General features: G+C 51.1%; 1 protein-coding gene across 7 annotated transcripts in view; it reads right to left on the bottom strand.

The window, feature by feature from the left end:
* The window catches only part of GRIK5 (glutamate ionotropic receptor kainate type subunit 5), a 73,828-nt gene that overhangs the window by 17,586 nt on the left and 40,693 nt on the right, over window positions 1–15,549 (bottom strand). For 4 of the 7 annotated variants that reach the window (XM_032249235.1, XM_032249238.1, XM_032249237.1 and 1 more), the window contains 3 exons: window positions 7,061–7,174; window positions 6,769–6,878; window positions 6,104–6,277 (listed from right to left, as the gene is read on the bottom strand). In XM_032249235.1, the coding sequence (XP_032105126.1) occupies window positions 6,104–6,277; window positions 6,769–6,878; window positions 7,061–7,174 (398 nt within the window). Of the gene's footprint in view, window positions 1–6,103; window positions 6,278–6,768; window positions 6,879–7,060; window positions 7,178–15,549 lie in introns of all 7 variants that reach the window. The other 3 variants (XM_032249234.1, XM_032249236.1, XM_032249239.1) reach the window with 1 other exon arrangement.

Here is a 15,549-nt window from a genome sequence, read left to right as displayed (position 1 = left end):
TCTAGCCTGGGCAACAAGAGCAAAACTCCATCTCAAAAAAGAAAAAAAAAAGACAACACAATAACAACAAAAATTACTCAGTTCCTGGTACACACTGGGCACCCTCTAGCCCCTGAGGACACAGTGTGGGTGACTGGTGGTGGTGATGCAGGCACTCACTAAGGCAGCAGAGTGAACACAGACTGAGTCAGATTTGGGAGTAAGGACATGAGCTCTGTTTTGCACAAGGTGAGTTTGGAGACGTCTGTTAGGCTCCCAAGAGGAGCAGTCCCAGTAGGCTGGACACAGGGAGGGGTCTAGAGATGACTTCGGAAGTGTTAGCATTCATACAACAAGGGAAGTCCAGCAGCAGGTGAGATGGCCCCTGATAGTGTGTATGGAACAGTGGTCTCTGGCGGGAAGGGCACCCTGGGAGGTGTTTGGTAAAGTGTAGGCCACCAGTGGTCAGAGTAGAATGGCCCAAAAATTCGAGACCTGGTCTGAATAACGGGGAATAACTGTTCTGTGATTATCTGAGCCTAACTCCTTGGTACATTAAAAACTCAAGTATTTTTTTCCATTACTATAATATAAACCAAAATCTCCAGAAAAGCACCTCTTGCTTGAATTGAGGAACTATTGGATGTTGTTGTTTGGAACTTTGCTGAGAGCTGCTCAGCGATGAGGGAAATCATCTCTCTGACAGCAAATCCGCTCGCACTTGAGACCCAAGTCAAGACTCCTGCAGCAGTTGCATTAGCAGATCATCACGTTCACAGTGACTTGTATTTGCACAAACATACTCATTCGTCAACTATTTCAATGTGTCAGATATCAAGTGGTGGTACAATTCTGTTAAATGATCTTCTCATCATGCCACTTACTTATTCTAAGCAGGCGCCGACTGTCGCAGTCTGTCTTCCAGTGTAACCACACCCAGGCATTTGTGTATTGCCATATTATTTTATTAGAAGTCATTTCCCTGCTTTTTCTCCTTCATATTGCAATTAGGGCATTATATTGATTTTTTACAAATTATATGTGTAGGAAGATATATTGCCCTTGAACTTCAGCTCAGGGTGGAAAAGGACATTAAAAAATATTTGCTATAAAAAGAGGGTACTGTATCTGCAAGTACTGAAAACTCACTGGTGTGAGCAAGAAGCCCCATATGAGGGGTGGCAAGGGCAGAAGGAACCCACAGCAAATGAAACAGAACGAGAACGGTTGGAGGAAACCAGGAAGACACAGAGCCTAGAAGCAAGGAGTTTCTAGAAGGGTGACCAACCGGGCAAATGCTGCCTGGAGGTAAGAGAGGGACTGGAGGTATGGATAAGGGGTTGTGGGTGCCCCTGGTACAGTTGGGGTTAAGGGGGCACAGCCAAGCTACTGGCTAGATCTGAGGTTTTGGGGTTTTCTGGCCAGGAGGGCATGGGGAAAGGACCTGAGGAAAAGCTGAGGACAATGGCTGCAGAGATAGCCTAGGAGCCACCTGGAGATGGACGAGTGAAAGCAGGAAGGCTCAGAGAATGAAAAGAGGGAGATCAGAGGACTCACTGCACCAAGCGACCAAGGGAGAGTCAGGAGGGACAGGGACCAGGGTCAGAGTGAAACCTTAGAAATATTGACTCCCAGCCAGGTGCGGTGGCTCACACCTGTAATCCCAGCACTTTGGGAGGCTGACCGAGGTTGGTGGATCACTTGAGGTCAGGAGTTCGAGATCATCCTGGCCAACATGGCAATACCCCATCACTACTAAAAATACAAAAATTAGCCAGGCAAGGTGGCGCACGCCTGCAATCCCAGCTACTCGGGAGGCTGAGGCAGAATTGCTTGAAACCAGGAGGTAGAGGTTGCAGTGAGCCGAGATTGTGCCATGGCACTCCAGCCTGGGCGACAGAATAAGACTCTGTCTCAAAAAAAAGGAAAAATACATGTTGACTCCCAAGGCAGAGCTGTCCTGAATAGTGACAAGCTCTCAGGTTTGGCTGCAGACAGCTGTGGGCTGAGGGGGCACTGGAGAGAAGGGGACCAGCTGCTGCATGTCAGCTACCAGCCAAGTCCCCAAGCGTGATGGCACCAAACCCCACCTCCTCCACTGGACCGTGAGTCCCATAAGGGCGGGGACTCGCCTGCTGAGTCATGGTGCTGCGTCACATCTGAAGATTTACAAACATCTGCTGAATGAGTGAATGTGTGGGAGGACTTTGGGTGCAGAAGAGAGTGGGCCCCAGGGCCAAAGGCTCTGATGAGGGAGGGGACGTGAGTGGGGGCTGTCTGGGTGACAGTGATGGGAAGGGGCAGAAAACAGCTGGCTGGAGAGTGTTACCCTCAGGAAGAGGGCCACTGCCCAGGTGGCAGAAGCAGTGGCCTGCACTAGTCTGCCCCCACCTTACTGTGGGGACGTGACCAGATTTGTCACAGCAGGTCTCCTGGGCACCCTCTCAGCACCTTATACCTGGCTCTCTCCCTCTGTTTAGAATGCTCCTCCCTCTCCTTGGCATGGACGACTCTGTTTCTGCCTTTAGGACTCAATGCAGTTCACCTCCTCAGGGGGCCCTTCTCTGACCACCCCCACACTCTACTCTTCTATTACGGTATCCTGGTTGGCTCCTCAATAGCACATTTTACGTGCATCGGCAACATCATTACAGTATATCAAAAATTTAGTACATCTCACATGGACTGTGTGGCAGGCAGAATGGGCCCTGCCTACCACCACCAAAGACATCTCTATCCTAATCCCCAAAACATGTGAAGATGTGACCTTACTTCCAAAAAGTGACTTGGCCACTGTGATTAAGTTAAGGATCTGAATATGGGGGGATTACTCTGGATTATCCAGGAAGGCCCAAAGGAAATAAGGGTCCTTATGAGTGGAAGACGGAAGTTAGAGAGAGAAATTTGTGGATCCTACACTGCTGGTTCTGAAGATGGAGGAAGGGGCCATGAACCAAGGAATACAAGTGGCTTCTAAACTCTGGAAAAGGTAAAGAAACAAATTCTCCCCTAGAGCCTCCAGAAGGAACCAGCCCTGCCAAGAACTTGATCTTAGCCCACTGACATCTATTTCAGGCTTCCAAACTCCAGAACTATAGGAGAATAAATGTGTATTGTTTTAAGCCACTAAATTTGTGGTAATTTTTTGCAGTGGCAATAGGAAACGAATAGGACTTTCATTGGATTTTTTGTTTTTTGTGATTTTTTTTTTTTGAAACCGCTTCGCTCTGTCACCCAGGCTAGAGTGATCACAGCAGTGGCGTGGTCACAGCTCACTGTAATCTCAACATCCCGGGCTCAATCGATCCTCTACAGGGGTATAATTTGAAATGATGCCCATCCAAAACCATTAAAAAACCCATCAAAACTCACAAGTGTCCAAGCCAGTGGATCAGGTGAATTGCTAATGCCTGCCATACTGCAGCTAGTTCCACTTAGTTAAGAGAAGGGGAAAACCTGCCACCTATTAAGGTTAGTCTTGAATTGAAAAAGATACAAATTAGATAATATCTTTGGGACCTATTCTTTGAATAAAATAGGATGTCCAGTGTTGATTTATCTGTTTACTTGTTTATTCTTGGCTCCTCCGCCTCTCCAGGGCAGGGATAGGGCTGATTTCACCTGAGTGCCTGGCACACGGATGCTCAACAGGCATCTGTGGAATTTTTAGAGGCGTGTGAACCAGGGCAAATGCATCTTGAATAGGAGCTGTGTAAAATGAGGCTGAAGCCGACTGAGCTGCATTCCTAGATGGTTAAGGCATCCTAAGTCACAGGATGAGATAGGAGGTTGGCACAAGATACAGGTCACAAAGACCCTGCTGATAAAATGAGTTGCAGTAAAGAAGCTGGCTAAAATCCACCCAAACTGAGATGGCCACGAGAGTGACCTTAGGTTGCCCTCGCTGCTATACTCCCATTAGTGCCATGACAGCTTACAAATGTCATGGCAATGTCAGGAAGTCACCCTATGTGGTCTAAAAAGGGGAGGCATGAATAATCCACCCCTTGTTTAGCATATCATCAAGAAATAACCATAAAAATGGGCAACCAGCAGCCCTCGGGGCTGCTCTGTCTACATAGTAGCCATTCTTTTATTTATTTATTTACTTACTTACTTATTTATTACTTACTTATCTCGCTCTATTGCCCAGGCTGAAGTACAGTGGTGAGATCTCAGCTCACTGCAACCTCCCCCTCCCAAGTTTGAGCGACAATTGAAGTAGCTATTCTTTTTTTTTTTTTTTTTTTGAGACAGATGCTTGCTCTGTCTCCCAGGCTGGTGGAGTGTAATGGCAAAATGGCACAATCTTGGCTCACTGTAACCTCTGCCTCCCGGGTTCAAGCAATTCTCCTGCCTCAGCCTTCTGAGTAACTGGGATTACAGGCCCCTGACACTGCACCCAGCTAATTGTTGTATTTTTTAGTAGAGACAGGGTTTTGCCATGTTGGCCAGGCTGGTCTTGAACTCCTGACATCAGGTGATCCACCCCCATCGGCCTCCCAAAGTGCTGGCATTACAGGCATGAGCCACTACACGTGGCCGGAGTAGCCATTCTTTTATTCCTTTACTTTCTTAATAAACACGCTACCATTTTATAGACTTGCCCTGAATTCTTATGCAAGATCCAAGACCCCTCTATTGGGGTCTGGATGGAGACCCCTTTCCTGTAAAAGAATGACCATGGGTGAGTGAATTCTGTGGTGGGGAGGGGAGGAAGAAGTGTTCCTCAAGAAGGCCAGATACCTGGGGTTGCCCTAGAGAGGCTCCCAAGGGCCTTAAGGGCTGCGCTGGGCATAGGCAGTGTTGAGGACCCCCTGGCATGGGGGAAGGAGTCTGGTCCCGGCTCCAGCCTGGCCCTGCCTCTAGCTGACACACAGTCTTTGGCAAGCCACTCCTTCTCTCTGGGTCTCAGTCCCCTAATCCGTAAACAGGGAGGATATTCCCTGTTTTAAGCATTCTCTTTGGCTTTCCGTGGTTCTCCTGAGGAACAGGAGGTGAGAAGAGTTGCAGGAACAGCAACCAAGTCCAGCTGCTATTTAAAGCCCAGGGTAGCAAACGTGGATGCTTACGGAGGCCAGGCCAGCAGGCGACTGCAGTGGGCAGTGGGAACGGGGGTGGATGGGAGCAGATTGTGACACCAGGCAGGAATGCCAGACAAGCGCTGCCAGATCTCCCAGATTTTCAAGGAAAGCAAGAAATCTAAATTTGTGACTGAATTTGCTCAAAGTGTTGGCATCTAATTTCCAGTTTCTTAAAACTGTAGGCCAAGGTTGGGCATGGTGGCTCAAACCTGTGATCCCAGCACTTTGGGAGGCCAAGGTGGGCAGATCACTTGAAGTCAGGAGCCCGAGATCAGCCTGGCCAACGTGGTGAAACCCCATCTCCACTAAAAACATATCTAGCCAGGGAGTGGTGGCATATGCCTGTAATCCAAGCTACTCAGGAGGCTGAGGTAGGAGAATTGCTTGAGCCTGGGAGGTAGAGGCTACAGTAAGCTAAGATAGTGCCACCGCACTCCAGCTTGGGTGACAGAGGGAGACTCTGTCTCAAAATAACAACAACAACAACAACAAACCTGTTGTCCAGACACCATAAGCTGTGGGTGTCTGCTCTCTGACATGTAGTTTCTTGGAGCTTGGGACAGGGGCAAAGAAGTTCTGTCTGAGATACTGGGTCCCTGTGGGACTTTGAGAAAACATCTAGGCAGTGAAGGTTGTCCTGGCTCAGAGATTCTATGTCCCTATGATGACTAAGGCAATGCCCAAGACAGCGACACCGGTCCTGTTATGATCATACCCCTCCTGCCCACACAAGGCTGTTGGGCTCACAGAGCACTCTTCCTTAGCAGCCTCAATGAATCCTCACAACCCTGAGATGTGGGCATCTTTCTCCCCATCTTTCAGAGAAGGACACTGAGGCAGGGGATGGGTGCAGCCTGGCCAAGCTCACACAGCCAGTGAGTGGCAGAACTGGAGCTCAGCTCCCCCAACCCCATTCTGAGTCACACAGCTCTACAGGGGAAAATAGGGAATCAAATCCGCCAGGCAATGCCCCAACCCATTCCAGGCCTCAGAAGGGTCACTCCCCAGCCCCAAGCAGAGGCAGATAGAAAGCTTCTCACCAGACTCCGCTGACACAGCGCGTGGACAGTGCCCGGGGCATGATCTCCGAGCCCTGCTGCATGAATCCCCCCACGGGAAACCACAGGCTGTTGCCCAGCGTGTACTGGTTCTCCAGGATGTGGGGGCGCGCCCGCAGGCACGGGTGCGGGTTATACCACTCGTAGGGGCTCAGCCTGTGGAGAGACATGAAGCGGTGGATGGGGCCCAGGGCCCAGGTAGGGAGGAAGAGGAGAGAAGCAAAGGAAAAAGGTGAAGTTACAGTGATCAGAAGGGGAAGAGATGGAAAAAAGGTGCAAGACGGACAAAGACATACAGAGAAGAGGCAGACAGAGATGCACAGAGACAGAGACAGAAGAGGCAGAAAGAGACACAGACAGAGATGCACAGAGAGAAATAGAGAAGGCAGGAGGCAAACGAGGAAAGAGGCAGGAAGAGCAGGAAGGGGAGAGACCCAGACACAGAACCACAAAGCCCAAGTCAGGGCCACAAGAGGAGGAATGAGACCCAGATACAGGGCACAAAATCAAGGAAGGGGGGCATAGGGAATCTGAGGCCCTGAAAGGAAGGCCAAGGATGGTTCCGAGAGAGACGGCGCAGGGTGGTCCCTGAGGCCCTGGCTTGTGCCTCCTCCAGCCCCTTCCTTCCCAGTGGGCAGTAGACTCACCTGGCGGCCAGAAACAGGACACAGCTAACAGCCAGGTAGGCAAGAAGCATGAAGAGCCACACGGCAGGGGAGAAGGGGTCCAGGAAGGAGAAGTAGCCGGGTTTGCGGCCCTACAGGGAGAGGGAGTGAGACCCAGAGCCACCCCTGGCCTGAGCCTCACACCCAGCCCTTGCCCCACCAGGGACCTGGGAACCTGACCAGCCCATCTGAGGGAGTCTGGCTCCCACTCATAGCCCCCTGCCCTGAGCCTCCATGCCAGGCCATCAGCCCACAGTGTCCAGCGGAACCATACCATGTGCACTCGGTAGAGGATGCTGATCCCCAGGGTCATGAAGGGCTTGGAAAAGTCGATGACTTTCTCTCGCTCGGCTGTGATGGTGAAGGCGGCCACAGCCAGGTCTGCCTTCTGCTGGAGGGGAAGCCGGGCAGGGGTGGAGGGGGGCAGGGAGGAAGACAGAAGTGGACAGTTAAAGAGAAATGCATGGAGAGTGAGCAACTGAGGGAGGCGAGAGAGAGAGAGGTAGGGAGGGGAAGGGGCCAGGAGCCTGGACTGACTCCAGGAGCCCACCTTGGGCCTGAAATCAGACCCTCATCACATGTCCATCCTCATTATCTCACGTCTCCAGGCACACTGACTCTGTCACCAGGCCTCAACTGTGCCCCAACATCAAGGGCTGGGTGGGGATGGAAGGGTTCCCCAAACTCCAATTCAAGCAGCAACTTCTCCCTAGGGCCATAAAAGAGCCAAGGTCCTGAAGGGGCTGAGACTGACAGCACTCTAAATAACACAGGCCTGGATAGAACACAGAGCAGGAAGAGAGGACACAGGGCCCAGAAATGACCCCGGGTGAGGAGGAAAGGCGCAAGTCAGCGTCTACAGCCAGTGGAGACATAACCCAGGCCCTGGCCCAGTGTACAGTCAGGGAGACAGGGCACAAGCCCAAAACAGCATCCTGGTCAGGAGATAACACCGGTACCAAAGCACAGCCCTGGATGAAGGAGAGACAACCCAGGCCCAAAACTTTGACTGGCGTCAGAAATAGATGGCACAGGACCCAAATACAAACCCAAGGTCAGTGAGAGATGGCACAAAAGATAACCACGAGGTAGAGAGAAGTGGCACAGGATAAAAACAAAACCCAAGGTCAAAGGCAGAGCAGAGAGGCCCACTGTGAAATCCGGGGTTGGGGAGAGAGGACATAGACCGCAAAGACGACCCCAAACAGAGAGGGAGATGGCACAGGCTAAACAGCTAAAGCCAGGTAAGGGAGAGATGGCACCAGCCTCAATACAGCCACAGAGCAGAGCAAGACAGCACAGCCCTGAAAGCATCATCCCAGAGGCGGCGGTGTGGCAGCGGCCCAGAATGTGGTTTCGGAGAATCTCTCCGGGAATTCCTGGGTGCCGGGGGTAGGGAGCTTCTATCCCCTTTCTTGTACACTTGCCACTTTTATGACTAATACATGAATCGTCACGGGAATCGTCACAGCTAACGTAGGACTCCAATTATTTTAAGCACCCACTGGGGGTCTGTTCTGGCAAGGCCATGCGTGGTGGCCACATTCTTATTTCAGAGAGGAGGAAGCAATGGCCTTTCAGGTGGGCTCCAGTCCTGGGGCCAGCGCTCAAGACCCCACTTCCTCCTGAAAGCCTAAGGGCCCCCCATTCTTTGTTCCCACACTGGCCTCCTCCTCATTCACTCCTGGGGCCATCCCTTGGGCCAGACACCTGCCTCTTGCTGGGGTAGGCAAGGACAGCAGCTCTGCTCCCAAAACACTCCTCAGATCTGTTCATTTCTTTATACCTCCACCACCCAGGCCCCAGTCACTGTATTTCACTCCAGACCACAGCACTGGCCACCTCATCGGCACCCCCTGCTGCCACTCATAACCTCCCAATCGATTCCTCACATATAAGCTAAGGGGGCAGTCTCCTGTTTACAACCTGCTATGGCTTCCCCCAGCACCTAAGACAAAATCCTCTCATGGCCAAGAGGCCCTGGCGACCTGGGGCTCAGCTGCCCGGCCAGCCTCCCCTCACATCCTCTGTCTTGCCAGCTCTGCTCCAGCCATCATGGCCTGTTCTTGCCGCAACACAGCAGGCTTATGCCCACCTCAGGGCCTTTGCACATGTTCTCCCCCTAGCTCTTCTTCCCCATTCCAGGCTCCCATCACACCTACCTCTTCAGTCTTCCCCAAAGCAGCCTCCAGACCACCTCACCCCCACCTCAGGTTCCTCTCTCACATTCCCCATGCCCGCCCCCACTTTTTTTTTTTGTGGAGACAGAGTCTTGCTCTGTCACCCAGGCTAGAGTGCAATGGTTCAATCTCATGTCACTGCAACTTCCACCTCCCAGGTTCAAGCGATTCTCCTGCCTCAGCCTCTCAAGTAGCTGGGATTACAGGCACATGCCACCATGCCCGGCTAAGTTTTGTATTTTTTGTAGAGATGGGGTTTCACTGTATTCGTCAGGCTGGTCTCAAACTCCTTGACCTCAGGTGACCTGCCCATCTTGGCATCCCAAAGTGCTGGAATTATAGGCGTGAGCCACTGCACCTGGTTCCATCGTCCTGTTCTTAGCACGAATGGAGATGGCCTTGCTTGGGTGCTCGGTAATGGGCTGTCTTCATCCAATTACAGGTTCCTTGCCTGTCTGGCTCAGTGGGGCAGCCTAGAGCCTGCAAAGAACAGGTTCCCAACAGATCCTGCTCTGGTTTGACCGAGTGTAGCCTTTCTGAATGGCATCCCAGGCAGCCAATGCCCCCCCCCACCACATTCCTGGGCTACTCGCCACCCCTCTCTCTCGTGCCAGCTTCTTTCTGGCTATGCCTGAGGTGCCTATCTACCCTGCAGAGCTGGATCCCATCCATCCCTCCAGGGACCCTCATGCCTTCGCTCCACTAAGATGCCTTTCATGGACCCCTACTCCCTGGACACCACTTGATCTTAACCCCTCACTCAATTTGGAAAATATCTGTTTCTTCTCTGCCTCTGCTGCTAAACCACAGACATTCCAGAGACAGGGCCAGCTGGACATGTCATATGTCTCTGGCACCACTTGGGGGTCAGCTCAGAGCAGGATCTGCTGTGTCTCCTGTCCCATCCACCTCTGCCGAAGCCCAGGAATGTGGCTGCTTCCTCTGGGGCCCTCCCAGCTGCTCCCAGATGCAGAGACCTCTTCTTCCCTGGTGCCACAATGGAACCTCACGCAGTCAAATGCTCACACACACAGCACTTACCCCATGTAGTCACTGTCACAGGGTTTTCCCCAGAGTAGCTTGTTTGGTCCCCAGAGCAACCCAATGCAGAGGGACCTCCATTCCCACCATTCTACACATGAAGAAACTGAGGCACAGAGACTAAGTATCTTACTCTAATTGACCCCTGGATTTGGAACCACTCCCCTCCTAGGGGCTTTATCCGCCTGCTGTCCTGGTCCCTCCGTGGCTGGGGGGTATCTGAAGTCAGGCCCAGGTAGGTGACTCCTCCCTGGATCTCAGGGATTTTAAGAAATGAGGGCTGACTGATCAGAGGAGTCAGTGAGTCTTCGAACCTCTGGCCAATATGGCAGTGGCAGCAGCCTCCACCCGCTCCCTGACACTGCTCCACATCCAGTTTTCCATCCAGTACCATCCCAGGCAGAAGCATGGGGGTTCTGCCTCTACCCCACCCCTCACTGCATCCATTCTCAAGCTCCCTGATTTTGACCCCTAAACACCTCTGGAACTGAGTCACTGTCCTCTGCCGCCATTGCCCACATCTGCCTAGGCCACCATCTCTGAATAGCTGGTCTCTGCCTCCCAGGACACACAGTCTGCAGCCCCAGAGATCCCAAAATATGACAGTCTGGTCACAGTACTCCCCTGCTTAGATTTTGCAATGGGAGGGACACGGTGGCTCATGCCTATTAACCCAGCACTTTGGGAGGCCGAGTCAGGAGGATTGCTTGAGCCAAGAGTTCAAGACCAGCCTGGGTAATGTAGCAAGATTCCATTTCTACTAAAACTAAAAATAAATAAATAAATTCTGCAATGACTCTGCCTCTTCTTATTTTTATTTTTAGAGATAGGGTCTCGCTTTGTTACCCAGGCAGGAATGCAGTGGTGCAATCATAAGTCACTGCAGCCTTCAACTCCTCAGGTGATCCTCCCACCTCAGCCTCCTGAGTAGCTGAGACTACAGGTGTGTGTCACTATGCCTGACTAATTTTATTTATTTATTTATTTTTGAGACAGAATCTCACTCTGTCACCCAGACTAGAGTGCAGTGGCACAATCTCTGCTCACTGCAATCTCTGCCTCCCAGGTTCAAGCTATTTTCCTGCCTCAGCCTCCCAAGTAGCTGGGATTACAGGCACATACCACCATGCTTGGCTAATTTTTGTACTTTTAGTATAGACAGTTTCACCTTGTTGGCCAGGCTGGTCTCGAACTTCTGACCTCAGGTGATTCACCCACCTTGGCCTTCCAAAGTACTGGGATTATAGGCATGAACCACCATGCCCGGCCTAATTTTGTTTATTTCTTATAAAGACCAGGGTATGGCTATGTTGCCCAGGCTAGTCTCGAACTCCTGGGCTCAAGTGATTCTCCTGCCTTGGCTTCCCAAACTGCTGGGATTACAGGCATGAGACACAGCACCTTGCTCTTCTTATTGTTACTACTATTGGTTTTGTTTTGGAGACCAAGTCTCGCTCTGTAGCCCACGCTGGAGCGCAGTAGCGCCATCTTGGCTCACTGCAACCTCCACCTCCCAGATTTAAGCGATTCTCCTGCCTCAGCCTCCTGAGTAGCTGGACTACAGGCGCATGCCACTACACCCGGCTAATTTTTTACTTTTAGTACAGATGGGGTTTCACCATATTGGCCAGGCTGGTTTCAAACTCCTGACCTCAGGTGATCCACCTGCCTTGGCCTCCCAAGGTGCTGCGATTACAGGCCTGAGCCACTGTGCCTGCCCCCTACTTTTATTATTATTATTATTATTATTATTATTGGAGATAGAGTCTCACTCTGTCACCAGCCTGGAGTGCAGTTGCGCAATCTTGGCTCACTGCAACCTCCACCTTGGAGGCTCAAGCAATTCTCCTTCCTCAACCTCCTGAATAGCTGGGATTACAGGCGCACACCACCATGCCCAGCTAATTTTTGTATTTTAGTAGAGACAGAGTTTCACCATGCTGCCCAGGCTGGTCTCAAACTCCTGACCTCAGGTGATCCACCCGCCTCGGCCTCCCAAAGTGCTGGGATTACAGGTGTGAGCCGCCGCACCCCACTGCCTTGTTCTTAAACTGTCATCCAAACGCCTCACCTGGCCTGATGAGGCCCTGACCACAACTATCACCCCAATAAGACCATTCTCCACACCTGTTCCCCTTATGAGACCGTGCCTCCCACCTGGCCCCAAAATGTCCTGCACCATCCAATCCCCACAGCCTCACCCCCTACCATCTTGCTCTGTCCCACATTGCAGCCATGCTGCCCTTTCCATTTGCTCATTCTTTTATTTACTTAACTGCTTGACAAATATTTGTGGAGCAACCTCCACTAGCCCAGCACAGTTACAGCTTTGGAGATACGGCAGTGAATAGAAACATACAATGTCAGGTAGCGACAAGTGCTGTGATGAAAAATCAAGCAGGCAGCAAGGAAGGCTGGAGGGAGATGCTGTTTTGGGTCCACTCCCCACTGTTGCGGGGTGGGGGAGTTCTTATTTGAATAGCAACATGAAGTACAGAAAAAGCAGAAGACCTAGGGGGAGAATTCCAGGCTGAGGGATCAGCAGGTTCAGTCCCTGAGGTGGGAAGAGACTTGCAGTGTTCAGCAAGGCTGGAGCAGAATAGGAAGGGCAGGGAGGGCAGCAGGGTGAGGCCCAGAGCCTGGCAGGGCTTTGCAGGCCACAGTAAGGGGACAGGATCCTGCACCTTGGGCAATGGAGGACATTACATGAGGATGTCATATAGGAAGGCGTTAGCAGAGGGTGACATGATCAGACTACAGGTGCAAGAGTAGATGTGGGAACCAGGGAGCCCACTGCAGATGACCATGAAGGTGCTGGGGGCAGGCTGAGTGGCAGCGGTGGTAGTGGAGAGAGACGGTGAGATTTGGGTTTCGTCTGAAGGTAGGATGGAAGGATCCTAAATGGTGCAAGTTCCTCCTAACCTCCTCCCAGAGCCTTTGGATCCCCCTTCCCTCCTCCTACTCACTTTTCATTTCTAGAAGAAAGGCTATTTGTTTTTGTTTTTCAAACAGGATCTTGCTCTAGCCACCCAGGCTGGAGTGTAGTGGTGTGAAAATCACTCACTGCAACCTCAAACTCTTGGGCTCAAGTGATTCTCCTACCTCAACCTCTTGAGTAACTGGGACTACAGGTGTGTGCCACCATATCTGGCTAGTTTTTTAATTTTTTTGTAGAGATAGGGGTCTCACTGTGTTGCCCAGGCTGGTCTCAAACTCCTTGGCTGAAGCAATCCTCCCACCTCTGCTTCCCAAAGTGCTGGGATTACAGGCGTGAGCCACAATGTATGGCAAAAGACCTATTTCTTAGAGATGACTTTTCCACCATGACATATATCCTCCAGCCCCTACCCTGACAGACCCCCTCACAGTTATTTAATCTCTGAAGTGAAATCAGGAAGAATTTGAATGACAAGTCAAATCAAAGCACTTGTGATACTCCCTCAGCTCCCAACCCACCCTGTACATCCTGTTCTGTGCAAACCATATTCCTATTTTGCCTGCTGCACCCTGCCAGGCTCTGCCAATAGGGGGCACAGGAGGGAGGCTGAAAGATTGAAAAGGGAGAAGGAATTGCTCCTTACTATCTCCTCTCCCACCCCAGCTGCCTTCCACACCCCCTGGCAGCATCGGTCCTTCCTCCTGGCAGCGGATGAATCTGGCGTGCAGCTTCCCAACATCTACAAACCAGTCTCATCCAGACCCTCTCCAGAACCCACCAGCTGAGAGCACCTCTCCTCAGGGACTGACTTTCAGTTCCACAGAGCCTTTCCTCTTAGTTTCTGAAAGTTTCAGTTCTTTCCTCCTTCAGAACTAGGGATGTGGCCACTTCCTGCCATGATACCTCCAAGACACCTGAGAGTGAGGGGTGGGAAAGCTATAGCCCTTGGGCCAAGTCCAGTCCATCTGTCTGCCTTTGTAAATAAAGTTTTACTGGAACACAGCCACACCCACTATATTGTATATGACTGCTTTTCATACAACAGAAGAGCTGGGGAGTTGTGACAGTAAGGCCTTAAAGCTGAAAATACTTACACTCTGGCCAGAAAAAGCTGGCTAGGCCAGTGTAGTGGCCCATGTCTATAATCTCAACACTTTGAGAGGCCAAGGAAGGAGGATTGCTTGAGGCCAGGAATTCAAGACTAGCCTGGGCAACACAATGAGACTCCTTCTCTAAAAAAATGTTTAAGAATTAGCTGGGCAAAGGGCAGGCACAGTGGCTCACGCCTGTAATCTCAGCACTTTGGGAGGCCAAGGAGGGTGGATCACTTGAGGTCAGAAGTTTGAAACCAGCCTGGCCAACATGACGAAACCCTGTCTCTACTAAAAATACAAAATTATCCAGGCATCACGGCACATGCCTGTAGTCCCAGCTACTCAGGAGGCTGAGGTGGGAGGATTCCTTGAGCCCAGGAGGTCAAGGCTGCAGTAAGCAGTGATCACATCACTGCACACCAGCCTGGGTGACAGAGCAAGACCCTATATCAAAAAAACCAAAAACAACGCTGGCTGCTCTCTGATTTGGAGTTCTTTTACCCTTCAATTATATAACTTTAGAGAGAAAATAATTCCCAGCAAGGTGTGGAGGCTCATGCCTGTAATCCCAGCACTTTGGGAGGTCAAGGTGGGCACATCACGAGGTTAAGAGATAGAGACCATCCTGGCCAACACGGTAAAATCTCGTCCCTACTAAAAATACAAAAATTAGCTGGGTGTGGTGGCATGTGCCTGTAATCCCAGCTACTTGGGAGGCTAAGGCAGGAGAATTGCTTGAATCCATGAGGCAGAGGTTGCAGTGAGCCAAGATCATGCCACTGCACTCCAGCCTGGTGACAAAGTGAGACTCTGCCTCAAAATAATAATAATAATCATCATCATCATCATCATCTTCCTTCAAATGCCATGCATGGCTTTTGTGTCCTGGACTGGCTGATACAGAAATTATAACACCTAGGTCACAATGGGAGCTTGGGTTGATGGTCACTCATGGAGACAGACAGATGTTCAGTCTCCAGGAGTCTAGCAGGGCCCAGGAACAAACCAGGGACAGTTTTTCTCTTCTTTTTTGTTGTTTTTGAGACAGGGTCTCACTCTGTCGCCCAGGCTGGAGTGCAATGGTGTGATCACAGCTCCCTGTAGGCACAACCTCCTAGACTCAAGCAATCCCCTCCACAGGCATGCACCACTATGCCCTGCTAATTTTTTAGTTTTTCTAGATACAGGGTCTCTCCATGTTTCCCAGGCTAGTCTCGAACTTCTGGGCTCAAGTGATCTTCCCAAAATGTTGGCATTAAAGGTGTGAGCTGCTGCACCCAGCAAGGAGCAGTTTCTGAAAAGGAGAATACTTACTGAAGAAGGGGGCACAGGTCTGCTTCAAAACCCTAAAGGTCTGCACCATGAGCTAGCCACTGATGCCTGCTCAAGGTTCCATATAGCATTCCTATTTGCCATCAACACTTTGTGAATGAATCTCTGAATGTGCTGGTCACATCAGCTCACACACAGCCTAGAATGGCTGCAGAGTCTTTGAGCCTCTGGACCTCAC

Source organism: Sapajus apella, unplaced genomic scaffold, assembly GCF_009761245.1.
Source record: "Sapajus apella isolate SASKATOON/1434 unplaced genomic scaffold, GSC_monkey_1.0 scaffold68, whole genome shotgun sequence".
In the NCBI taxonomy this organism is placed as follows: domain Eukaryota; kingdom Metazoa; phylum Chordata; class Mammalia; order Primates; family Cebidae; genus Sapajus; species Sapajus apella.
The sequence above is the reverse complement of the archived record's forward strand: the minus strand, read 5'-3'. Positions and strand labels throughout refer to the sequence as shown.